The following is a 25854-nucleotide window of genomic DNA, read 5'->3' as shown; positions in this document are numbered from 1 at the left end:
GAATTGCGCAAGGATGACGTTACAGGGCACTGCAGCCTATCGGTTATCGAAGTACTTATCTTGCTATGTATTCAACTTGATGGATGTTACAGGAGTTACATAGGTAGTAGTGAAAGGAAGGCAAGATACCTATTGACAGGCCAGACCTCTGTTCGGAGAGGACACCATCGCTATTGCCTTCCTCTCATTGTCGCAGGACCCTGCCGGGCAACAATGCCCTCTGTCTGCGCGTAAATTGTCTGCACTTCTACAGGTGATGTGCAGCGGCCTCATTCGGCCCAGAGAACATACGATACTGCCTGCCAACTTCATGCACATTATACTACACTGGTAACGAAGCTGAAGTAGGCTAGACCGTAGCTCTTCCAATGCATAGCAGAATCTACTCCTGCGAGCCCTTCTTCGCCACAATCTTATCAACCTCATCCCTAGCCTCACTCCACGTCTCCAGGTTCTTCCTCGCCCACTCGATGTGACATTTTGCATATGCGACCTATTGTCACGATTAGTAAACCCCCATCTTGAAGGAGTATTGTCATGACTCACCATATACCTGGTCAGATCCTCCTCCTTCTCCTTCTGAAACCTCTTGAGATCTTTCATCACACCCTGCGTCGCATCTCTAACATCCTTCTCAGACACTTCAAGTGCTTGTTCCAATTGTGTCAGGCTATCCTTCGTTTTACCCATCTGATCTCTCCTCGTCCGCTCGGGATCTGAATCTACAAAACCGTTCACTGCATGTCTGAAGCTGCCGAAGATCTTGTTGGTCACAAAATTACCGCTTTGCGTCTTCTGATGTCTATTGGTGGGCGACATGGGTGTTTCTGAGGACTGCGGTTGACCCTGAGCGGCCGAGGGCGGGGACGACGGAGCCTCGCTGTGGGTGGGCGGGAAGTCGGAGTCTATCGATTGTGTTTCTTCTGTTTGAGGTTTAGTTGGAGGCTCGTATACTCTTGTGGAGTTTCGTGCTGATGCCGATGATGCGGATCGCTGTGGAAGGTTTGCTGTGCTTTGAGTGAGGTAGGCATCTATGCGTTTTGACTCTTCCTCGCTTCTTTCAAGATTGCTAAGTAGCCCCTTCTTCTGGTCTAGCTGGTCCCGAGTCATCTCTTGTTGCACTCTCTTCAAGACACGATACCGTAGGACGCTGCGAACGACACCAGCAAACTGGGCACTTTCGCGCATTGGCTCAGAGAAAGATGCACCAAGACTATTTGAGAGATCTTCCGTGGACAGATAGGTGGTGTCGACCGCCTGGCCCGTCCGCTCGATAGCTGACGCCACCGACGGCGACTGCTCCGACAGCGAGAAGCCATTGTACCTTGCGCCCAGTTCAGCAAGATCTGCTGAAAGTTTCCCCAGGTGTTGTAGCGTTCGTTGGTTCACCTTATCAATGCTGCCTTGTAGGAGCATCTCGAGCTCCTTCGTCGATGCTTCGAAGTTGATGAAATATGGGTCAAGTTCGCTCTCGGACAGCTTCTCGGCGTGAAGTGGGAATCTGCCGAATACTTGAGGTCCAGGAATGGTATGGGCGGCAGCTGAGGGCATAGTTGAGTATTCTGTTGGGGATACAGGTGTGCCTGTACTTGATGTTGTGCCTGAAGACTTTAGCTTGGCTGAGGTCGAGGGTACCGGAAGCCAATTGTGTGCAGGTGTCGGATTCGCCGGATCCAGCGGCGGGGCCTTTAAATTGTTCTTCGGTACAGATGCAACAGGATGAGCGTGCAGAACCTCATTCTACGCAAGATTAGCCACGGCTCGTGTACGTCTAGGAATACCTACCCAGCTCGAATTCGGGTCAACGAAGCGCCAAAACACACCATCATCCATGACCTCTTTCATCCGCCTACATCTGTTTAGAAACACAGCCAGCATGCGTTTCCGCTGTTCAATGACATGTCGATCTTCTTTAGCTTTCGTCGGTTTTGCAGCATAGTCGGCCATGGTATGTTTTTCGGGTATTGGAGGAATGACTAGAGTCGGGTGCAGATTCACCAGAGCATTTCGCAAGGACGCGAATTCCGAGTAACGGCGAAGGGTCTCGCTTTCCTGTGTCCTGTTCAGCATCTCCTCTCGTTTGTCGTTCAATGGGCACTTCTTACACCCGTCCGTATCCTGTAAGCTATGAAGTTGCCATCCGGGCTCTTACTAGCATCTACAATCAGAATCTCGAGCTCTGGATTCTCGTAGAGTATCTGCTGTATCCGCCCGTCGTAGCCGCCTTTCCTAGGCGCACTCTGTGAGTGACTGGTCTCATTCTCGTCTTCGCTGAGGTCCTGGTGGCGCGAATAAAAGGCCGGGTTGTTCTGAGGAGACGAGTCGTCCGACGGCGGTGTTCCCGCTTGCTCGGTATCTATGCTGGTTTTAGCTGGCTATGCCTTCTCTCGTCCAGCCACTTTCTTACAAGAAGAGCTCAGCGCAGGATTATCGTGGGCGCCAGAATCATCCTGGTTGAATGCGCCATATGGATTGTTGTCTTCCTCGTCCCACATATCGCTTTCCGTCCCAACGAAGGCTGCGCTCGAGAACCAAGTTCTGACACCCAGCTTGATGGTTTCGCTCGCCGAGCGAGACTATAGTACTGGCGGTGGGGTCAGATGCGATCTTGATTATATGCGGCAGGCTGGTGACTAGACTTGATATGAGTGTTGAGCTTCGTCACCTGTTCGACGTTGCCTAAAGTGCTGTAACATGCTGCGTTGTCGAGTGGTCGCGGAAAGCACTCCACAGCAAGACGTCAGCTTCCGACGCCTCTGGGATCTGCCCGCCTGTTCTTGGCAGGCGCAACGGTCTACGGAAGCTCGAGCTTTACCTACTTCATACCTCCTATCTAGTGGACTACGACTTCAACTCAGTCAGTGTGATGGCTAGACCTCATCAAAAGAGGCTGACGTAAATCATCGTGATCATTAGAAGTATAAGACCATGAGGATATCATACTTTCACCCACCCAAAAGAGTCCCAAAGAATAAAATTGTCCAGCTCGACCACAGAGCTCTCCGTACATGTGAACCCAGCCAAACCTCGGTCAAAGAAATTGCACACTGCGCCGTGATGACAGTGTCCTGAAGCGCGCATCTAATGAACAATTCCCCATCCCGCAGGTCCATAGCCCCAACGCCCTTGCCCACCCTGCTGGTACGGCACCATCGCCCCTGCCATCTGCGGCTGCACGACCACCGGCGCAGGTGGTCCAGCCCACTCATTAGCCAACCAGATATTCCTCCTCCTCATCAAAAGCCATGCCAGAAGGCCCAAAAGGAGCAAGAACAGAAGCACCACACCTGCTATCAATCCGCCTTTTTGTGCACCGCTCCATGATGACCAGCCACTGCCATCGTCGTCGCCTGGTACGAATATGATTGGGGCGGTCTGCGTGGCTTGAGCTGGCAGAGCTGTGGTGATGGTGCTGGTGATTTGACCGGAGGGGTCCTCGAGGAGAAAGATAATCTCTGTGAGCGTTACTGTTGAGGTGGGTTCGACGATCGTGTATGTAGGTGGTGGGGTTAGCACGAAGGTGTGAGTCGGTGGGTAATATGTTATCGTTTGGCCTGGTTGAACGAGTGTGGACGTGACTGTTAACGTTGAAGTAATGATTTGTGTGCTTGCGACTGGAGAGGGTGTCGTGCTTAGTGGCGGCGGTGGTGGTGTGGGAGGCGACGCAGGTGCATAGCTTGTGAGAACGTTTGAGATTGTCTGCGTGATTGTAGTTGGGAATGCCAGAGTCGATGCCATCACAACTTCAGGTTGTGTGAGGGTGGTAAGGTGGGTGGCGGCCGAGATGAGGGTCGTGACCACGACCGGCTTCGAGGTTGCATAGATTGTGCTGAAAGAAGTCGTAAGAGAGGTGATGAAGGATATGCTAGTTGAGAGCAGAACAGCGGACGAAGCCATTGAGGCAGTGTTCAATTGTGCGTGGTGAATGCAAAGGATAGGAAGAAAGTGAGCGGCATGGAAGATGAAGGACCAGGGATGAAAAGTCAGGCCTGCAGAAAGTGAAAACCTGCACAATCTTCATTGAACGTGAGCACTTTAGCATGCCGTCAAGTTCATATCGAAAGTGCTTACAATGAGGCCTTGGTCGCTTGGCAGGTACATAATCAATGCTCTTTATTACTGTCCTTTGGCTACTCTTGTCATCTGGCTATTCTCGTTTGGCTGCATTCTCTATAACCAAGCCGTCCCTCATTGGAGTATAACCCGGTGAAGATTGTGCACCTGGAACAAATTCTGTCCGCTCCTCCTCCGTCACCGTCCTTCGCTTCAGCCAGCAGATTGATTCAAGACTCTCTCATTCTTCCCGATATCCTCAAGGTGCGGGTGGTGGCGGTGGAGGTGCCTCAGCGACAGGTGGACCAACAGCAGCAGGTATTTCAGCCTGCTGCCGCCGCAGACCCTCCTCAATCCTCTCCAGATCTCCTTGCAGAATATACCACACCCAGAATTTCCAAGCCAGGAACACCACGACAGGGATGATGAAGAAGACACATAGGAAGAGGGTGACGTTGAACCTAGCCATGAGGTCGGTGAAGGTGTGTTCTAAGTCGAAATTGCGATATTGGTTGCGGCTGCCTGGGGACTGTCAGTAGTCTGCTAGGGGAAATATAGGATGAACGTACAGAGCTTCGAAGGGTTGGTCGTGACAGCTGAGAGATAATGCTTGGTCGCACGGCAGCTCAGTAGATCGATTTGTGGGACATGACATCGAAGATCAACATTCGCGCTGCTGTTTTTCCAGGCATGGTCTACAATTAACCCAGTGACCAAGTGAAGACTGAAAGGACCGTTTCACTAAAATTGCACTCACTGCAAATTTTCTTCAGATCGTGCACTTCATTATCTGACGTTCCAAAAATCCTAGTGACAACAATGACTCGAAGTAGGAGCATCTCGAAGTCAGAGCCATGGTACATGCTGGACCCAAGGTTGCTCTTGAGTAGAGCATCAGTCAGATTTTGTAGACCGTCGGTGGCCCATGACTTAACAGTGGATGGCAGCGGCCCTGTGGTATCCAAGTCGAGTGACATCAGCATCTTTGCCCAAAGTCTCAGCTCAGCGACGTCGTCGATGTAGAGATTCTGCTTCTCTTCTGCAAAGAGGTCGTTGGCAGCCGCTTGAATATCCTGTTGCTGGCGTTGAACACTGTTGCGTTTGAGATATGCTGCAACAGCTGCTTCGAGACGTGGCCGTGAAACAGTCACATTTATGCCTAGTAATCGGCGCCAACATTCGACTTGGAATGAATCTTCGTTGCTGAACTGCTGGAGGAGCTCGTCACGGAGCTTCTGACGCGAGGCTGCAGCGGAAAAGATGTCTACGGCTCGGTCGGGATCCTTGCCGCCCTCCTTGTCTCTGGAGCTCGTGAATCGCGCCGCTACCTCAGCTGACAGAAGGCGAATCTCGTCGTCATCGTCGTTAAGCAGGTCGTAGAGTACAGACATAATCTCCAGTCTGCTGGTCGTGCCACACAAGTAATCAAGCATATGCGCAAGGTTCTCAATACGCTTCCATTCCAACAAAGCATCAATAGCTGCTCTCCTCGTGGTGTCTTCGATTTCATCGTTAGCTGCTGCTCTTAGATGAACACAGAAGCCTGTGGCTGAAGCTTTGAGTTGCCTCAGATCACCTTCACGCTGCTTCGCCCAAGATTGTCCGACAAGGTAAGCGTAGAGTCGCAGTTGCGAGTTTCTGAGGTCTCTCGAAACAAGAGAGGCGAAGTCAATCTGTGCCATGACCTCAGGCAGATCAGTATCCTGTAAAACCGAAGGCACTGCACTGACCGCAGCAGCTCGAACATCATGCGGGTTTTGGCTGGTTATCGTTGCTCCCAACATATCAACAACGGGACCCGAAGCTCTGTATGGCATCACTGCTTGCACACCTGTCAGGACATGTAATGCGACATCCTCCTCCTGCGATGGCTTCAAATCGATCCTTCCTGTCTCCGGAGCATCTATCGCGTTGTAGGCTGCAACAATGAAGAGGCTAGAAGCCCGGTTCAACAAGGCATGGACTCGGTCATCTGAGATCATGGACGACTTCTTGTGTCCTTCAAAGGCACAACGTAGCTTCCGTTGTTGATCTGGCAAGTCAAAAGCACAATTGAAAAGTTCTATAGCGAGCTCTAGCCACATTGCGGCTCCTGTGCTGCTTCTAAGCACAATCGGCCTCACTGCTGCATCAACAAGGAGTTCGACAAATGGAAAGAGATACTCCCCACGCTCTAAGTTCTCTTGGATTCGTTTGAGCAAATTCTGAGCAACAAGGAATCTGCCGTGGCACTCATTGACGCTTGCAAGAGACTTCAAGCCGGTCAGCATCTCATGCAAGGTTGAGAGCTCTTCCCCTTGTAAAGTGATACTAGCAACAAGCCTCGCCGCTTGGGCTCTGATATGCCAAAGTTCGTGACTAAGCTTCGAGATGGTTGTAGCTCTCGCTACTGCACGCTCATCTGTGTCTAGATATAGTCTTCCAAGAAGATCGAGCCCGGCGAATTCGGCTTCAGTGCTGCCCTGAAAAGCCTGTTTCAAATTATGATCTCGTTCAGACTCGGATGCTGAAGTTGATTGACCAAGCTCGGTCTGAAGAAGTGCCAGAGAGATCTCGAATGGTGTAAGAGTAGCGTGTAATGCAACACGCGCGTTAAGACCAGCTTCGGAAGCCCCCAGACTCGTGTCAGGATCCAGTCGATTGATACTCGCTTGAAGCAGCATCAGACCGCAGTTCTTGATGGCCCAGATTGGAGATCCCATACACCTCGCGGCCATGTTAATGGTAACAACCACTAGTGGTTCGGTCATTGTGCGGAAGCGTGAAGCAGTCATAACGTCTTTTATGCAATTCAGCGCATGGACTTGCGGCAGGCGCAGCTTGTTTTGCGACGACTCTTCACTGGCCTGCGGAACGGCCTGCATGGCAATGTTGGCAAGTGCTTGGAATGCGACAGAGAATACTTCATGATCGTGAGGGTGAAGAAGAGCAGTGAACATTGCGGGTAGCCCAGCAGAGCGCCGGGTCAGTTTGTCAGCTTGTCTTTCGAGCTCATCAAGAGCTCTACCAAACCATAGGCCGATCAACTCCTTTGATTGAGCATCTTCGGCATCACGAGCCTTCTGACAGCACAGGACGAACGTGTGTGCAACGGTGGAAAAAGCACCTCTATGCCTGAGAAGCGCCAACTGTTCGAAGCAGCTGTCCCCAATGGTTCGCAAGAGACATAGCTCAGGAGCACAGCTATTCAGCATAGCTTGCATGAGTAGATTAGAGTCTCGCAGAGCACGCCAGGCATACGCGAGAGAGTCCTTGGGTCCCGAAGATCCGGCTTCATCAGCAAGCTCTGTCTCGATCTCAGGCGAATCCACACAAAGATGAGCTTGAGAGAGTGTCCAGATACGCCGACATACTGACAGAAGATCGTCCTGTAGCAGAATGGCTGGTGATGATGCTGCTTTATTCTTCTCGCCCTTAATGATGTACGAGACACCGAGGATATTGCCGTGAAGAGCATAACTAGCTGAGACATTGAATGCCTCAATCGAGTTGACGTAGGAGCAAAGTTCCTGTGCGTGTGCATACAGCATACCATCAGGGTCATGCAATGCATATTTTCCGGGCTCCTGGGGGTTAATTGCCCCGGTGATATGTATTAGACTGACGATGCGACCCAGCGCATCTGCGTGGTCGGCACGGTTTGTGGCAGCGGCCAGTGCAGCTGCACCGGCCATTGGGTCCAAGATGTTGACAACGTTCTTGAACATTGTGGTGACAACAGGGTCTGCTGCATGCGCGATTTTTGCGTAGGCCAGTACCTGAGTCGCCGTGGCACGAACATCATCGTAGGGATCCAGGACAAGGAGAAACAGAGATGATAGCAGTTTTTGATCTGCCATAATGAAATAAGGGAACGTGTGGCCGCTCGTGGTACCGGTGGCTGCGATGTAACATATAAGGTCAAGGGCTAGTATGTGCCGTCCGTAAGAAAGATGAGGCGCAAGTTCGGTGCGCAGGAAAGTCGTGTAAAAGTTGAAAAATCGGTCGGCGTCCATGAACTGCTCAGAAGAAGAAGTTTTGTTGAGCAAAAATCGACTTACACACAGTCGTGTCAAGAAGCGTCGAAATGTGCTTAATAATTCGCCACGATGGAACGCATCCGTGTCATCGTGCAGCAAATGTAGTGAATCTGCTAGACATGTTAAGGCTGCTGCCGGTACTGGAACTTTTGGTGATTTCGAAAACGTCAACAACTCGCAGGCTCGAAGACGAATGGCCGGTGATGCATTCGAAAGGAGGTTTGTAAATCCGAAATAGCTCTGGTCGCTAGAGTCGAACAGGATGGTATTGACTAAAGTCGGTATTTCTGTCTCATTAGCGCTTTCAGCTTCACAATTGCCCGTAGCAGACGTACCGTTTTCGCTGACGAAACCCTGTCTTTTACCAAAGTCCAAAATGGCAAGCACTACCTGCACATCTGGCACCGTGGAGGCCGCCTTGTTACCTTGCCTTGAAAGGAAAATATGGTACTGCTTTGATTCTGTCAAGAGAGAGGGCAGGACATCTCTGCTCACATCCTCCAGAGCTGTTTCATTTGCTGCACTATACAGCTCAATCGCTTTGTTCATGATAACTACCACGTCGACTGGATGGCCGGGTATGGAGAGTGTGATGAGTAGAGAGAGAAGCTTTAACGTGGCTGACCTTGACTCGGCGACGCGTATCGCCATGAGCAGCGACAGAACAAATGCAAACCACTGCATATCCTCATACTGGTCGACAGCCGATTCTTCAATACCGTAACCACGACATAGGCGCGAGAAATTCAGTCTAGCCCCCTGGAAGGCTTCCTGGAGAACATCTGAGAAACACATAAAATCAGAAAGCTTTCTGAGGAAAAAGTAGAGCACGATACATGCCTCCTTTAGAGATTTTCTGGGGTGTTGGTTGAATAGAATAATGAGCATTTCGGTAGCGGCCACGCTGACGCTCTGAGCTACAAGTTTCTTTTCCGGATCTGCTTCTGCTAGATACGCCAGAGTGTCGAGTACCTGTAGTGCCGGCTTGTTCTTGCCGGCGGCAAAGGCGCATCGCGCGACATCAAATACCTGCGCCCAGGTCCTTTTTGAGCAGAAGAGTGCCCTCACCTCATCAGATTTGCTGCGAGAACATTTGCGAGCGACGAGACAGATGGCATTGCATGCCGCCGTCATGTGCCTGTCAGTCGCAGAAGGCTCATAGACCGTAGCAAGAAGATTGGACCATAAGTGAAGGGCATCTTGAACGGTTTCACAGTGCAAGCTTTCGTGATTGCCGTCGTTAGTGTTCCGGCGAGTGAGCTTGTCCAGCTCCTCCTTAGACAAGATTCGGACCTTGGCAGCCATTATCAGGTGGTACCTTCCTCATGGAGCATCGACGTATTCAAGTTGGTTCGCAATACTATCATGAGAAGAATACACGATACATATTGGTGACCAACACACGAACTGGTTGCTCGGCTGGGAGTGCTCAACCTTACATACCAATGCTATTGAAAACTTTCAAGCGTCAAGTTGAACTTCGATCAGGGGCTGTGTATCACGTGATCATCGCGGAGAAACTGCGGCAGCGTTTTCGAAAATGTTCGCCGATAACGATCAGAGAACGGTTTCTCTGGCACCAGGATCGCGCCATCATCCATATCCCTACGACCATCCTGTATATCATCTCTACTATCCTGCGCCTGCCTGGGACTCCTCATAATATCTGTCGTTAATTCAGCATGTCGTTCTGGGACAAAGTCACGGGCAATAAAAAGCAACAACAGCAATCGGGCGAGACACTGCCGCCTCCATCTCCTTCATCAGCCGGCACAGGCTTCGCAGAACCGGCTCCATTTAATGCACCTCTCACGGCACCCGATGTATCACAGTTCCTAGGCGGTGCGTCGATACCAGATGCTTCTCAGCTACATCCTCTGGCAGGACTGAACCAGCAGACCCTCGACTACCTCTCGTTAGACGAATCTGCCCTGTCCGATCTACCTGGCGCAAAATCATTTTTGCCGTCAAGAGGTTGGTCAGATGATCTCTGCTATGGCACCGGCACGACATATTTGGCTGCCTTGACGGCTGGAGGAGCGTGGGGCATGATAGAAGGGCTGAACAAAGTGCCGCCGTCTGCGCCACCCAAGCTGCGACTGAACGGTGTTCTGAACAGCATAACAAGGAGGGGGCCGTTCCTTGGCAACTCGGCAGGCGTGGTAGCCATGGTTTACAACGGTGTAAATTCGACCATAGGCTACTATCGCGGCAAACACGATACCGCGAACAGCATTGTAGCAGGGGCCCTGAGTGGAATGGTATTCAAGAGCACGAGAGGTGTGCGACCAATGATGATTTCTGGCGGTATTGTGGCGTCCGTGGCAGGCGCGTGGGCGGTGAGTCCCAGTGATGTCGATGTTGACAAGAAGCGAACTAATCGTTGGCCAGATCACGCGCAAAGTTGTCCTGGAAGGACAGTAATCATTGGCCTCTTCTCCTCTGCGATGAACTCCTCAGCCTGCAAGATTCTCCTCAGCATGTTTGTGCGCCTTTCTCGATTGTACCTTTACTTTTGCGGCGACCTAGAACGACATTTTCAAGTTCAGCGGACACCGCGTGTGGGCGGCACAGACGCATCTTCACTCCTGCTTCGGACATGCTGGCAGCATTTAGCGATGTGGTTAAGGAATAAAAAGGCGTTGGCGCAGACACGAGACTGCGCCTTGTACAATCATCTAGAACTTCATGCCACGCCTCGAAATGAGGCCGGTACGTTAATGAATATACAGACTGCAAAATTTTCGATTCGGTCTCTTACACATCCATGTTCCTTACGTTACGCCTGCAGTCCGATCGTTGGACTGCTTCCTGTGCACCAGGCATATTTGCGTCCTAGCATAGGTCCGGTCACATCATCCACCAACCGTCAGTCAGTTAATTGTACGGTTTCCACGCGAATTGGACAGCCCAGAAGGTGGGACGGTACATCCCGAAGCGATATTCTTACAGTAGCGTACACAGTACAGACGGCATGAACGGCCCTTATAACATCCCTCTCCTCCAAGCTTTTGCAGCCAAAGCTTCAATATCTCGTGTTTGCTGCACGCCTTTCACGTCCTCCTCCGCAATGCCCTCTAGCACCGCCTCAGCGACCAGGTCTGCCTTCAGTGGTTTCTCAACACTTGCGCCAAAGAATCTGGTAAGCCCACCACCGAACAGCCATTCGTTAACCGTGTTTCCCACCATCCCAGCAGCCATGATCGGTATGGTAAATCCTCTCGAACTGTCGTAAAGGAATCCCGGTCTAAAGAACAAGCTTCGCAATCGTGGGAAGTTACTACTTATCATGTTCTCCGCTTCGCGTTTCGTGGTGATGTATCTGGCTGGTAATATCGGTGCACCCGCTGCTGCTGAGATGTATGCGAACGTACTAACATCGTTTGATTGCGCTTCCGTCGCCAGACTCACAGCTGAGTCACGATTCATAAGCTCGTATGTGATTTGACCATCGCGCTCGCCTATGCCAATGCTGTCATCGTTACTTTGCTCCTCACCTTTCTCGAGCGGATTCCGCACACTGCCTTGCTTCGTACTTGAGAAGGCCCGGCGCAACCCGGATATCGGAGACTCCTTCCCTGATACCACGCCCTTGTAGTCTGCTTCTAAGAGGATGCCCATCGTATGCACGACGGCGTATGTGCCTTTGAGATGGCTCGTATATGAGGACGGCTTGAGGATATCGGCTTTGATCCACGATACATCTTTAGCCCAGGACGGCGGCTCAGGAGAGGATGTCACGGAGGACCAGGTTGGTTCACCAGAGCGACTACACAGAGCTCAGTATGCATTCGGTCAGTGGTAGTAAGGCATTGAGGTCTACCTTAACGACACTACATCCCATCCTCTCGCGGCAGCGTATTTGCATATTCTTGTGCCCAAAAAGCCATTTCCTCCAGCTACCACGATCTTCCTCTTCACTGCTCCAGTAGCTGCGCTTGCAGCTGATGCCATAATAACGTTCGTCCGCCCACGTGCTGCTTGTCGAGATTCGGATGATATTGGACGATGCCCAACCTCAGCAACTAGAAGCTTCACTGCTTTACCTTAGTGTCTTTGGTACAACAGGTTGAGAGATGTTCGAAAGGCAAGCACAGCTCGACCTTACAGTACAGGTGTTCAGCAACTCAGGCTGCGCCAATATTTCTATGATCTCCAGATCTGCATATCGTCATTAGATCTTGCTGGAGATCTCCGAACTTGAAAAGGCTGGTTCGGCGAACAGTACTCGCTCGACTTTCCCTCTGAACCTGAGGAAGCTACACCGTGTTATGCTTGCAGAGACCTCGACGACTCGTGTCAACATTAAGAACTGCCGACTCCGAGCCTGGAGCTTTGTACGCCTACTTTGTGATGCTCGAGCTCCGTTGGACTTCGAGCTTCAACGTGTGATGTTGGGGATTATAGAGGTATGAATACTATGCTTGCTTCCCTGGAGCCTCGCGTACCTCTGCCAGGTGGTGTTCGTGGGTACGTGCCTCCAATGATGCTAGTTGACATTGATAGCTTTCACCCCATAGCAAGATCACTTCGGAGTGTCAATTAGAGCGGTACGATGCCACCAGCCAAGATAGGCAGTTCCCTTTGACAATATTGCGTTCGGGCAAATGTAGGCTAGGGTCTTTGTGACGACTGAACTCAGATTCCTGTGGCAAGTTTGGCTCAACTTCGCACTTGTTGACACATGTTGCAATTTGTGGCATTCGATCAAACCTGCTGTCCTACTCACATGCCTTGTTCGAGACCAGGACACCTCTGAAGAGGTCCGGAGCACAGTTGACTGCCAGCCAGAAGTCGGGGCATTGCAAAACAGCTAGCGCTACATTACCGTGGCTTAGATTATCACGGTCTTTCGAAGAATGACACGGAGCATTGCCTCCAACGCCGGACAGCGCGCAGATGGTGCATTGCGCATTATTATGCCATATGCTGAGGTGAGGTCTGCCTGATGATGCGGCGGGAGGCTGTCGTTCATGGTGCCGGATTGTGTTGACCGTTGTCGGTACACTGCCTTACCGGCCTGATCATCGAATGCAGCGAAGCGCCTGCCTACTATGAGTGTAGTAGCAAGTTCAGACGAATTCCGATACAAGGCCCCTACACCACAGTAGACTCAGCCTCGACGAACGACACACCTAGGAGATCTATGACAGTCATGATTTGGCCCTCGACGCGTGGTTCTCTGCAATCGTAGGATATCTATCTTCCACCGTGCTACTACCACCTGGACAATACAAGCACGAGACAAAGACCGGCGAGTTCGCTACAAGCCATGTTGCATAACCAGGGGTATAACTCTTCGAACAGCTTCCGTCTCGTTTTGCAGCTCGATCTTTGGCACAACAAATCGAACATCGAACATCGAGTACCACCCCAAGACTGACCTGCTAGGGGTGATGTTCCACCTAATTGGCTGACCCCGCATCTAGTTCGTTATCGCATGGAAAATGTATCCTTGGCCTGCCACTTGCGCACGAAAGCTTTCGGCCTTAAAGCATACCTACCACCAATAGAAGGCCTGTACATATGAAAGCTTTAAACCTCAACTGGAAAGGTTTGCGTCGCTTTACATGGCTCTCCACCCGGACTTTCAAATCGACCGCTTACTGTCGCTTAACCTGCCCTGAATTTTTGTTTAGCGGCCAGTAAGAAAGTCCGGGCGGAGCTCGCTATCGGCATATGGTTAACGAAGTCTTGGTGATGACTACGCCCAGAGCACCCCGAGACGTATATGGCGGCCGACTATCTCACTGCCTCAAATTATCCCCGTGTCCTGCAGCCAGATACGAGCCTTCGTTGTTGGCCCACGTCAGAAAGAGCCTATCATGTTTGTCATTGTGCGAGGTATTCCCCTTGCGCGCGTTTGCACGCTTGAACAGAGGAGATGCCTGACCCCTGCGAACATGCTTCGAACTTTACGCCGAACATAGATTCTCGACTCGATGATGCCTAGAGGCTTTTACATGCCTCACGAATGCGACCCAAGCCTTCCGCAGATCGGTATATAGAAGGTCTTGCTGCCACGGCATGGTCTTATGCTGGGACACCCCAAGTACTTGATACGAAGATAACGAACATTGCCCTTAGGACTCGACTTATGAACTAGCAAGTACTACGTCACAGTTGAACATTACACTATCATGGAATCCATGACCAGAAACCGGTCAAGTGCCAGCACAGACACATCAACAAGCAGAGAAAGCCAGTCAAGCATAAGCAGTACCGCCTCGACTAGCTCAAAAGCAGCCCGAGCGCCATCGCGAAGACAATCTTCGAAGACAATGGAAGATGTAAAATGGCGGTATGGTTATATGAAACAGTCAGCCAAGACAGGCACTTATACGATGCTCGGCTCACTGCACGCTCGGATGCTTGGGTACAAATGAAAAATGAACCGATTACTAGCAACACAGGCATAGACCATCCTAGGGGGTGCTCTGGACATTGAAGAGGACTCCATGTAGGGGCACTCAATTGTACACAAGAACCTACGCGCCCGTCGACGGTACTTTGAACCCGAAGCTGGATGCTGCCGACGGGCGAAGGTATGGCTGAAAGTGGAGCTTTGGTTGCCGTTGCCTTACATGGCGATCTGTATATCCGACAGGGTCTTTCTTTAGTGATGCAGCAGTTCGGAGGACAAGAGGGCTCCTCGAAAGTGGCAAGCCTGGGCAGCCTGATGAGACCTCAAGTATGAGGATTGTCTGGAGAAACACGTGTACATCAATCACCACCTGCAACCGGTGTTTATGTATAACTAGCTTCTGCTTGGTAGTTAGAAACCAGTATTCTGTCTCATGGGATAGATTCATGATTGCGTTCCGCATGGCCTCCTTCGGCCACCACCAAACTCGTTGTACTGGTTAGTTGATGCCTGATAAGCTTTGAATGCCTTAACGTTCCTACCGCTTTCGTTGCCAAGCCGGTAGCGCCAGTCTCTTGAATCGTTGTTCTCTTACTCACATCATGCCGTTCAGACGCTCCCAGCGGAAGACATCACTCCAACCAGACGGACCACCGCAACCTCATCATGGATCTCACGACCGTCAAGCGCCGGCTACTCGCGTCAAGGACGATGCACACGAGTCGTCGGGGGCAGGACCCCCACTAAAGCCGCCTACTAACTGGCCACCAAATGTCAAATACCGAAGCCAGCCATGCGAGTCGCGATATTTGACCGAAAATCAAAGGCGATGGTTATGTCGAAAGCCTCAAGTGACGACGGGGACTGACAACACCGCGTTACCGATCATAAAATTGCCGCAAAGCAGGATTGAGATAGACAGCAGAATCAACATCAAGGTTATCAATGACGAGCAACATCCAGCACACGGACAACGTGGTCTATTCGCTGCGCGTGATCTGGCGCCTGGTGAGCTGGTTGTGCCGTATATTGGCTATGTTCACAGCAGTACGGCTTCTGAAAGGGCTGTTTTGGAGCAGCTTAACAATGTGAACGCAGAACGATTACTTGATGATTCAGAGGATGTCTCAGGTCCGCACGGGTCTTATATTGAGAAGAACAATCACGAGCAAGATCCGCCTCTTGCGATCGGTACTTGGGACACTTCCTCGTACGATCTTAATCTCCATCGTGACCTCGAGGAAGACATCGAGCTTGCGGTGGACGCAGAACGTATGGGCAACGAGGCTAGATTCTGCAATGACTATCGTGGTGTGCCTGCCTCGAACGTACCAGATCAGGCAAGCAAACAATGGGACAGAAGGGCAAAGAGGGGCGCAAAGACATGGGCTACGAAAGGTGCAGTAGATGGGGAAAGTACAACAGAGGGAAGCGGTATGCCAATGGCAATCCCCAATGCCGAGTTCAGAGATGTCTGGTTTGAGTGGACAGCTGAGGACGAGGTGGACCGGCCACGAGACGCTGCCACCACGCTGGATGAGGATAGCGTAAAAACGCTCAGCATCGGAGAGAAACATTCTGGGACTAAATATCCCCATCGTGAACGGCGTAGGAAAAAGGCCGGCATGAGAGGAGTGGCGATCTTCGTGATGCCAGCAGGCAAAAGTGGCAAGCGGAAGCACGGTATCCAAGCCGGGCAGGAAGTACTCGTGAGCTACGGAAAGGGCTTCTGGGCGCATCATGGGCTTGAGCTTGCCAAAGGATCATGAACGCGTCGCTGCGCGTAAGCAGTTCGCTGCGCGTAAGCAGTTCGCTGAGCTTGCCGAGAGCGACGCCAGTAGACTTGTGCTTGGCGTCCTCCAGTTGAGAGCATTTAGTCAAGTTGATCCACGACCCGGAGTACATTCAGGCACACACCGCGCTCAACGATGCGATTGAACCTGCAACAAACTCTGAAAGTGCTTCCAACAACCACAACTCGCTGCAGCGCAAGCCAGTTCAACTGGAGCAGGTTCTCAGGAGCTTCTAGGCAAAGACGGAGAAGTCCGGGGACAGAACCAGAAGCTCGCCGAGCAGAAAATCAAGGCCCTCGGGCCCAGAAAGCTCGAACTGTACGGTAAGAAATAGATCAGCAGAAGGCTCAGCCGCTAATAACATCCTGAGAATCAGAGGCAAAGCGGTGCTGGAGAAGAAGCAAAATCTTTTTACAGACGTTGCAGTGGAATGAAGCACTAACCACGTATTGATCACTTACGTGTAGATGATGAGGTTCGTGGACTGTCGCACTACAAGGCGCTAGTACCTCCTCTGACACCAGTGATGGTGTTGAACCAAACACTACATATGTGCCGAATTTCATGCACTCATTGTCTGACTTGCAGAAACGACCTCATGCACGATCTTTGCAACGGCGAGCAATCTTTCATCCTCGCCTCTCCTACCAATCAGCTGCACGCTCAAAGGCAAACCTACAAACTCCTCCCTTCTTTGCATCCACAGCTCCTGAATCCTCTTGTCTTCCTCACCGAAAAGCTCGCTTTCTGGGACAGAGTCCTCCTTGACATCACTGGAACTCACGAACTCTTTAAGCGGTAATACGACCGCTGGCCAGTCGATCACGTTCATCAAACCCGTAAATGTCAAGTCCGTATACTCGTCGAATGGCACGGCAGGGTGAGCAGCTGGCACCCACAGCAGTGTGTCGATCGGCTCCCCATTGCGGTTCCACGCGGTCGTCATCGAGACCACTAGCTGCGCAATGCGACTATTGAGGTAATGCAGACGATCCAATGTCACTTCCGGAGCTGGGTTTGGTGGATACAGTATTCCTGTCTTCTTTACAATTGTGGTTGTTGGCTCACTGGAGATCAATTTGCGCATATGCCGGAGATCTTGCACCTCGACCCATTGCTTCTGCAGATCCCAGACTTGAGCAATTGAAGGGCCGTTGAAAGGGACCAGGGTGTGGCCCGCAGACTGCAGACGTTCTTGTGCAAGCTTGAACGCTCGAGAGACGGGCGGCGTGGGATGGACGTGATCGTGGTCTTGCCAAACGCCAATGCGCAGTGGCTTGGAGGGCGCTTCAAGACCGAGCCATGGACTTGGGAGTAGGAACGGGTCTTTGTCCCAGGGCCGCGCATCTGAGACGACTTCCGTGAAAAGCTGGATGTCACGCATTGATCGTGCTAGAGGGCCCGCCACCGAGACTGGTCCGATCATTGTCGATCCCATGAGACCACTACCCAGGACACGGACACCATCTAGAGGAAACCGGTAGCCGCTTGGTCTGTAGCCGACGATTCCATTGACGAACGCGGGCATGCGGACGGAGCCAGCGCCATCGGTGCCGACACCCAGAGGTGATCCGCCCATGGCAATCAGCGCACCCTCACCACCAGTAGAGCCCGCAGCGCCGAAGTTGCCACGATACGCATTGCACGTGCGTCCGAAGACGACCGAGTCAGTATCCGCAGTAAGCAACGTCTGCGGCACCGTCGTCTTCGCAACGATAACAGCACGATTATCCTCCGCAATCTCTACAACCTGGCTATCAGATATCGCGAGCTTATGACAGAGCGATGTTATGCCAATCGAAGACTCAACGCCTTTGATATGGAATGAGTCCTTGAAGGTCATCGGCAGACCGTGAAGAGGCTTAAGATCGCGCCCGCCATTCTCTCTGAATTCGCCATCACATTGGCGTGCCTTGTTTATCGCCTGCTCGAAGAGGATTTCCGTCAGGCAGTTTGTGAGCTGATGGGCGATTGCGGCCCGCTTGCAGAAGGCGAGGGTAAGTTCGTAGCACGAGACGGAGCCTGAGCGGAGTCGAGATAGCAGGGCCGTTGCGTCGAGCTTAGGATCTGTGAGTTCGAGTTCGCGGGAGGAGAGGATGCCTGGGGAGACCTCGCGGGGAATTGGTTGTTGGAATATTGTGATGGGTTGAGCGCTAAATTGGTTGATGATTTCTCGTGGTAGTCGCCATGACTGGGGGATACGTCTTTCGCGTTCTGCGCGTTTGGCGGCGACAATGGACTCGTGCGATGCCATTTGTGGTGAAGTGAGGGGGTGGGACTGCTGTCAGTGGGAGATACCTTCAGCTCCTAGAAAGGTCAATCGGTGGTAAATAGAGTAATGAGCCCACCGGTCCACAATTCCAAAACCGGACAGAACAGAATTTATGTTTACTGTGTATTACAGCTCTCCAGTTCTAGGAACCTCACCATGCATCACGATACAATGCGAGATATCTCTCAGATACCATCCCAAGCCCGAAGGATCATGTGCAACCACTGGCGTTGGGCGCTCATCACCGACGTACTTGCCGAAAGTTCCATCCGGCTGGAGAGGCTTATCGAAGAGCTGCATGAAATCCTCCAGCCTTAGCATACCAGATGTAGGGGCTGTTTTTCACATCAAGGGCTCCATGCGCGCGTACCAAAATGCCTATGAATTTGGGCCACATCTCTGTGACAGTCACCTTCTATGTCTTGTAAGAGAGAGCAGGCCTCAAAGTGTTTGGGCTGTTTGCACTTTAGGCCGGAGTTTCGCCTGCTTACATAATGTGAAATATCTCAAAATCTGCGTGGCACTGAGTGGAACTTTGCTGCAGAAAAAGTGCCATGGAATGCTTGCATAATGTTTGGGCATCACTTGCCACGACAGACCTTCACTTTGCTTTACCGTGAGTCACTAGAATCACTGATATAGGTAGAAACAGATCCTGAGCCGTTGCTCTTCTTGACATCTCTCACAAAAAGAATTTAGTACTGAATTCCAGAAACCATGACAAGCAACACTGAGAACGTGGCCGACGGACTAGCTCCGAGCCACAACTTTGATCCAAGACACGGCTATACACAGGAGACTGACCCATCGTCAACAAGACCACAAGATGGCCAGTACCAGGATGCAGAGCAAGATGCTTCTGATGACCTCGATGATATTTTTGATGAGAGCGCAGATGACGCAGAGTTCGATGCAGAAAATCTGGCCGCCTCCAATCCGGCAGACCTTACTAAATCTTACAACAGACAGAGGAAGCTAAACCAAGCAGTAGCAGATCCAAACGTGCCTGTGTCGCAGTACCCGAGATCAAACCCTCAGAGCAAAGCGTCTGGGAACCTCAATACAGTCGACGACCAGGTGGCTTCACTGTCACGTCATGCCGCGAAGCTGAAGCTCGAAGATAAATATATGGGTTCCACTCATGGAAAGGGCGCTGACAAGTCAGAGCGAGCGACATCAGAACAAGTGCTCGACCCTCGGACACGAATGCTTCTGCTACAAATGATCAATCGCAACATAGTGTCCGAGATCAATGGGGTGATATCGACTGGTAAGGAGGCGAACGTCTACCATGCGATGTCGACCGATGAGGATGGCAATGAACGACATCGGGCTATCAAAGTCTATAAGACTAGTATACTTGTCTTCAAGGATCGAGAGAAGTACGTTGCGGGCGAACACCGATTCAAATCTGGATACAACAAGTCGAGCAATCGTGCTATGGTGAAAGTATGGGCGGAGAAGGAACTGAGAAACCTTAAGCGTATATATGCAGCCGGCATCCCTTCGCCTGAGCCGCTCTACTTACGTCTCCATGTCTTGGCAATGGACTTTGTTGGTGACAGCAAAGGCACGCCAGCGCCACGGTTGAAGGACGTCGAGTTTGTGGACCAAAACTCTGCAGCCAAATGGCGATCGGTTTACATTGAGGTTATCGCCTACATGCGGATGATGTATCAAGTGTGCAAGTTGGTGCATGCTGATCTGAGCGAGTACAACATGCTGTTCCACAACGACCGGCCTTACATCATCGACGTCAGCCAGAGCGTTGAGCACGACCACCCACGCAGCTTAGACTTCCTCAGAATGGATATCAAGAATGTCAATGATTTCTTCGGACGAAAAGAGGTGGCAGTACTCACGGATAGAAAGACATACGAGTACATAATGAAGGCCAGTGGCAGTCTAGAGCTTATAGAACTAAAGAAAGAAGTCGACGACCAGATGGCTAATCGCTCTGACGACGTCGACGATGAGGTTGACAACGAGGTGTTCCGAAAGCAGTATATACCTCAAACACTGAATGACGTGTATGACGCGGAGCGAGATGCCAACCAAATCGGCAAAGAAGGTCGAGAGGGACTTGTCTACAAAGACTTGCTAGCAGACACAAATGGTGGAGGTGTACCACTGAAGGATGATAAGGACGACACTGCCGGCAGCGATGAGTCCAGATCGGAAGACAGTGACGCTGATTCTGACGACTACTCTGAAGACGAGGAGTCTGGCAGACCGCGAGGCAAACGATTTCAGAACAAGGATGAAAAGAAAGCGCATAAGCAGGCCGTCAAGGAAGAGAGGCGTGAAAAGAGGAAAACAAAGATGCCGAAGTCGATAAAGAAGAAGCTTGTCAGTCAGGGCAGTCGCAAAAAGCGCTAGATCAGCAGTTGATAACAAAACCGCGCCTGCAAGACATCTGCGATCTCTTGCGTGCAACTAGTACTCCAGGTAAGCGCCATGCACATCAGACCAACAGCAATATGAAGAGATCTTATCATATACACTTGATATGAGGTAGCTGCCTATTTCCGGCATCAAAGCTCACGATGGTTCTCCTAGAGAAAGCCTCTGCGCTTGCTACCGATGACATACGAAGAGAGCACGGATTGCAGGAATACAACACATCCTTAGCACTCAATACTATGTTTGCGATGCTGACTTTGCTCACTGTAGGCCAGAGAATCTCGACAAGTAGTTCTACCGTTCATCATTGTTCTTGATACCATGGGCAGCCTTCAATCTCTTCAAAGCACTTGCCACAATCTCTTTTGGCAGCTCAGGTACACTATCTAAGCCTCCACCGTCCAGGCGCTGAAAGCCATATTGTGCCGGCAGAATATTCAGACCCTGCCAGATGTCGCTCGGCAAATGCTCGCCTTGCTCGGAACGGAAGTGCTCGCGTTCGTTCATATCATCCTGGTACAATTCGTCGAGCTGATTCTGCGCCTCCTGCACGATTTTCTCCATCCGTTTCCTCACAGCTCTTCGACGCGCAGCCTCGACGATCATTCCGTCATAAGCGGTTAGGAAGTTCTCGTATACTTCGCACAGCTGATCCATGCCAGCTATACAGTCTTCGATCTTTGCCTTCTCCTCTTGCCAATGCGATGAGAAGTACGTAATCTCCTGGACGTGAGATGGCAAGCGTTGTCCAACTTTTTCGAGCAGGTGGAATGCGGAGGCGACATCATGATAAGATGCCTCAGATGCGTCGCGCCAATTCATGATACGGTCAAGCTGTGCCTCCATCTCGGCGCCTCTTTCCTGGATATCACCGACAACCTCCTCGACCTGATCCGCATCTGACCGTAAGACTCTCAACATCTCTGTTCGCTCATCCTCCGACATAGATTCTGTTGGACCCTGAAAGGTCTCGACATCAACACCTTCTGGTAGATCTTCAGCTGTAAAGTTCTTTGCTACAGCTGCGCCACCTCCTTCGGTATGCTTGATTGCATTGACACAAGAGTCGAAGTGCTGGACGAGACTTTCCAAGCCGTGGGCCATATCATGGGCGTTTCGTTCGAGTAACCTCAATTGGCGAGGCACGTTTGGAGGATGCAGGTCGGATCTGGTAGAGGAAGAGGTAGCAGTGCGATCTGCGAGCACTTCATTGATCCTTTGTAGGTCATCCTCGAGACCACGTATTGAGTCATCTATACTGTTTCGAGCTGCTTGTACATCTCTATGGGCAGCCTCTGCATGCTGTCTTAGTGCCTCTACGGGCTGGTCATCCACGAAGTCATGTAAGGTGTCCTTTTGCTGCACATCCAGATTGAAGTCCTGCTCTTCTTTTGCGCTTGAGGCCCTGAACCCATCCTCAATCTTTGTCTGCCTCAGCAATTCTATATCATCCTGCAACTTCCTGTCTGCCTCTTCCAGCTCTTTGGTAGTAGCATTTATTTCTTGCTTGACACTATGAGCAGCCCCTTCAAGTTCACCCTGCACAGCACGCAGTATCTTCAACTGTGAATTGAGTGACCGTTTCAAGTACTTCGTCCGCGCCACAAGGGCAGCTGTAGACTCGATCGTCGAACGAGCTTCGGTAAGGACGGTCGTTGCACGATGGACATGATGTATACTAGAGAGCGACCGCTTAGCCGCTACCAACCACGATATGAGCGTCTCGACCGAAACATCGGCGCCATTGCTGTTCGTCGAGCCAGCTGGAGAAGGCTTCCTGGAAGAGTGCCTTGAGTGCTCCGACGAAGACGAACCGGACGACCCCGACATGAAGCTGGGCTAAGTCCGGCTGGGTTAGGCACGATACAGATTGTGCGATCGATAGCACATCAAGAAACCTTGTTGAGCACGACGCTGCTGAGGTCAGCTTCGAGAATCTTTTGCAGCCACGCAGAAGATAGTCTGGGGAAGGTGCGTGCAGTCAAGCACGAAATCCACCAACCGGATGGTGCAACGACAACCCTAATGACGTGCTGGGGCGTGGTCGTGCCTGCGGGAGCTAATCTGCACTAATCATGTCCCCGAAGCCAATCAAAGAACCTCAAAATCCACCTCATCTTCGCCTCTTATCGCGACTGGCAACTTTCGTGCCGGACAGTTCTTGCCGACGGCCTCAGTGAGTGAAGACCGCTCCAATTATTATCTGCGATCACGAGTCACGGCTACTTCCTGTCCTTTGTCCTGGATTTATGTTGCTTTGAAATGCGGTCGACGGCGACATTCCATTCCTGATTGCGAGATTGATCACTTCATTCTTGTCGATATCTTTATACGACAGTAACGGCCGCCTCGCAACATTGGGTACTGTTTTCTCTTGCTAAGAGGCCAAGCACTACTCCAACTATTTCACTGTCAGAAGACCAGTGTTCCGATCTTCCAGGATCTCGAGAGGCCGTTGTCAGCATATTACCACCCAATTGTCCGCGGACGGTGACGACTTTCACCTCCTAGAACCTTTCCATATTCACCGCGCCCCGTTGATCAACTGCGCATTGCGATTGCGGCGTACCTCGGCGGTGTATACCATGGTCACGAGCTGCTAAGCTTGAGATATGCCTTTTGATTTGCTGCCGGACAAGGGAGAGGAGCCCAACATGTTGCACTCAGGAAGCAAGCTTAATGGAGACAGCCATGCTTTGCCCCATTGGGAGATGCCTCCTAGAAAGCGTGTACGAGCCGATACCGAGGAGTATACAGAAGAAGAGGAGGAAACAAATACTTCGATCAAGCATCGCAAATACCATGAACCGTTGTCCGAAAAGAACAACCATACCAAAAGCACATCCAGTGCTAAAGTAGATCCTGGAGTCACAGGTCCCTTCATGGTCGAGCACGTTCCCACCCAATACAATCCTCAGGGCGATCCCGCAGTCACCATGACCCAGCAGCCGTCGGACCCTAATACCAAATTCTGCTACCGCCACAGACCTGACATGCTATGCCGCAGACAAGCTGACGAGCCAACCATGGACAAACTCCAGAGGAACCTCGAGAAATTGTCGGAGAGCAACAGACAGGCAGTAGTTCAGGTCTGGTCTCTTTTCTCAGCGGCACCTTCAAAACATCGCAATCTGATGCTGCAAGGCATCCTGACACAATGCTGTTTCCCTCAATTATCATTCCTCTCTGCCAACGTCCAGAAATTGATCAAGATCGACTTTTTGTCTGCACTTCCTCCAGAGCTATCTTTTCGCATCCTCAGTTCACTCGATACCATCTCTCTGTGCAAAGCAGCTCAAGTCTCTAGGCAATGGCGGCAGCTGGCTGATAATGATGTCGTTTGGCACAGGATGTGTGAGCAGCATATCGACAGAAAGTGCACCAAATGTGGTTGGGGTCTACCATTGCTCGACAGGAAGAGGCTGCGAGCATCCAAGAGACAGATGCAGTTGCGAGCTGCTGGCAAAGGCATGAATGTTTGGTCACCTGCCAGCACACCTATCGCCGAGGTCGAGCAAAACCCTTTAGCACACGAGGTCACCACCACACAGGCTGTGTTGACGACGTCTGCGACATCCGGCACAGCCCGACAACCTTCGCTCGAGCCTACGTTACACGATTACGAGAAGCAGAAGAGGCCGTGGAAGCATGTCTATCGTGATAGATGGCGTGTGGGCAGGAATTGGAAGCATGGCGTATGCAGCACCAAAGTGCTCAAGGGTCATGACAACGGTGTCATGGCTGTGCAGATACTGGACAATATTCTTGCAACTGGGTCGTACGACAAGACCATCAAAATTTGGGATCTGGAGACAGGCAAGGAGGTTAGGACGTTGACTGGACATACGGGAGGTGTCCGCTGCCTGCAATTTGACGACTCCAAATTGATTAGTGGAAGTATGGACGGCACGATGAAGCTCTGGAATTGGCGGACTGGAGACTGCTTGGCGACCTACTCTGGCCACACCGATTATGTTATCGGTTTACACTTTGACTCGGACATACTGGTCTCTGGTTCGGCTGATCATACTGCTAAAGTCTGGAACTTCCAGGACAAGTCAACCTTCACGCTTAGAGGCCACAAAGACTGGGTCAATTCTGTGCGCATTGATTCGGAATCCAGGACGGTCTTTACTGCTTCAGACGACTTTACTGTCAAACTGTGGGACCTCGATACGAAACAATGCATTCACACGTACAAAGGACACGGGGCGCATGTACAGCAAGTAGTGTTACTTCCCCGAGAGTTTGATATGGAGGAGGAATTGGCTCAATTCGGCGACCAAGTCTCCGATGCAGGAAGTCAAGCAGCAGACTCAGCATCCTTTGCGGGTCACATTCAGTCACCTGTCCTGTGCAATAGGGACCTCAACAACAATGAGGACCAGCGTGCTGGCGCTTACCGGTACACCTTCGAGAATGGTCGACCTGAGCCACCACGATACATGCTTACTTCTGCCTTGGACAATACCATTCGCTTGTGGGATGTCTCGACTGGCAGAGAAATACGCAAATTCTTTGGCCACGTCGAGGGAGTTTGGGCGCTTGCTGCTGATTCGTTACGCATTGTTTCTGGCGCTAATGATAGGATGGTCAAAATATGGGATCCAAGGACAGGAAAATGTGAAAGGACTTTTACGGGACATACGGGGCCTGTTACTTGCATTGGGCTGAGCGATTCAAGGATGTGTTCTGCGGGTGAAGACAACGAAGTGCGAGTCTACTGCTTTAAGGAGAAGGATTGTTTTTAGCGGTCGAATATTAGCAAGGTGTTAGGGCGTTGAGATGTGATACCAGGATGCTGTTTATCTAGGCGTAAGAGTGCACAATCATCGAGTTGTTTGGTTACGAAAATTGCAACAGATACATAGCAACATGATAATATGCTTCGGACCTGCCAAATGAATATGTGAAGCCTCTCAAGCCTCCTTATCCTTGTCCTACTCGTAG

The 25854-nt window shown here is 51.2% G+C and overlaps 10 protein-coding genes across 10 annotated transcripts; 4 read left to right on the top strand and 6 right to left on the bottom strand.

The window, feature by feature from the left end:
- Positions 1–382: 382 nt before the first annotated feature.
- On the bottom strand, positions 383–2495 carry ATG20 (Sorting nexin, cytoplasm-to-vacuole targeting pathway/endosomal sorting; the record flags this gene model as incomplete). Its single annotated transcript, XM_064869297.1, has 5 exons — positions 383–493; positions 547–1740; positions 1786–2052; positions 2106–2356; positions 2408–2495. The coding sequence occupies 5 exons, from the start codon at positions 2493–2495 to the stop codon at positions 383–385; spliced, it is 1911 nt and encodes a 636-aa protein (XP_064734794.1).
- A 586-nt stretch (positions 2496–3081) lies between these two features.
- On the bottom strand, positions 3082–3897 carry PMZ80_000846 (uncharacterized protein; the record flags this gene model as incomplete). Its single annotated transcript, XM_064869296.1, has 1 exon — positions 3082–3897. One exon carries the CDS (start codon positions 3895–3897, stop codon positions 3082–3084), a length of 816 nt encoding a protein of 271 aa, XP_064734793.1.
- Positions 3898–4312: 415 nt separating this feature from the next.
- PMZ80_000845 (uncharacterized protein) lies at positions 4313–9377 on the bottom strand (the record flags this gene model as incomplete). The annotated part of the gene is made up of 3 exons (XM_064869295.1): positions 4313–4575; positions 4623–4748; positions 4811–9377. The coding sequence occupies 3 exons, from the start codon at positions 9375–9377 to the stop codon at positions 4313–4315; spliced, it is 4956 nt and encodes a 1651-aa protein (XP_064734792.1).
- A 377-nt stretch (positions 9378–9754) lies between these two features.
- TIM23 (Mitochondrial import inner membrane translocase subunit tim23) lies at positions 9755–10496 on the top strand (the record flags this gene model as incomplete). The annotated part of the gene is made up of 2 exons (XM_064869294.1): positions 9755–10411; positions 10464–10496. 2 exons carry the CDS (start codon positions 9755–9757, stop codon positions 10494–10496), a joined length of 690 nt encoding a protein of 229 aa, XP_064734791.1.
- A 561-nt stretch (positions 10497–11057) lies between these two features.
- PMZ80_000843 (uncharacterized protein) lies at positions 11058–12026 on the bottom strand (the record flags this gene model as incomplete). Its single annotated transcript, XM_064869293.1, has 2 exons — positions 11058–11841; positions 11896–12026. 2 exons carry the CDS (start codon positions 12024–12026, stop codon positions 11058–11060), a joined length of 915 nt encoding a protein of 304 aa, XP_064734790.1.
- A 3012-nt stretch (positions 12027–15038) lies between these two features.
- Positions 15039–16205, top strand: PMZ80_000842 (uncharacterized protein; the record flags this gene model as incomplete). The annotated part of the gene is made up of 1 exon (XM_064869292.1): positions 15039–16205. One exon carries the CDS (start codon positions 15039–15041, stop codon positions 16203–16205), a length of 1167 nt encoding a protein of 388 aa, XP_064734789.1.
- Positions 16206–16791: 586 nt separating this feature from the next.
- PMZ80_000841 (uncharacterized protein) lies at positions 16792–18483 on the bottom strand (the record flags this gene model as incomplete). The annotated part of the gene is made up of 1 exon (XM_064869291.1): positions 16792–18483. One exon carries the CDS (start codon positions 18481–18483, stop codon positions 16792–16794), a length of 1692 nt encoding a protein of 563 aa, XP_064734788.1.
- A 735-nt stretch (positions 18484–19218) lies between these two features.
- On the top strand, positions 19219–20880 carry rio1 (Serine/threonine-protein kinase rio1; the record flags this gene model as incomplete). Its single annotated transcript, XM_064869290.1, has 1 exon — positions 19219–20880. The coding sequence occupies one exon, from the start codon at positions 19219–19221 to the stop codon at positions 20878–20880; it is 1662 nt and encodes a 553-aa protein (XP_064734787.1).
- Positions 20881–21198: 318 nt separating this feature from the next.
- ATG17 (autophagy protein 17) lies at positions 21199–22734 on the bottom strand (the record flags this gene model as incomplete). The annotated part of the gene is made up of 1 exon (XM_064869289.1): positions 21199–22734. One exon carries the CDS (start codon positions 22732–22734, stop codon positions 21199–21201), a length of 1536 nt encoding a protein of 511 aa, XP_064734786.1.
- An 824-nt stretch (positions 22735–23558) lies between these two features.
- PMZ80_000838 (uncharacterized protein) lies at positions 23559–25655 on the top strand (the record flags this gene model as incomplete). The annotated part of the gene is made up of 1 exon (XM_064869288.1): positions 23559–25655. The coding sequence occupies one exon, from the start codon at positions 23559–23561 to the stop codon at positions 25653–25655; it is 2097 nt and encodes a 698-aa protein (XP_064734785.1).
- Between the last annotated feature and the right edge of the window lie 199 nt (positions 25656–25854).

The sequence above is a fragment of the Knufia obscura genome (genome assembly GCF_036327395.1).
Source record: "Knufia obscura strain CCFEE 5817 isolate CBS 148926 chromosome Unknown scaffold_1, whole genome shotgun sequence".
Lineage (NCBI taxonomy): Eukaryota > Fungi > Ascomycota > Eurotiomycetes > Chaetothyriales > Trichomeriaceae > Knufia > Knufia obscura.
The sequence above is the reverse complement of the archived record's forward strand: the minus strand, read 5'-3'. Positions and strand labels throughout refer to the sequence as shown.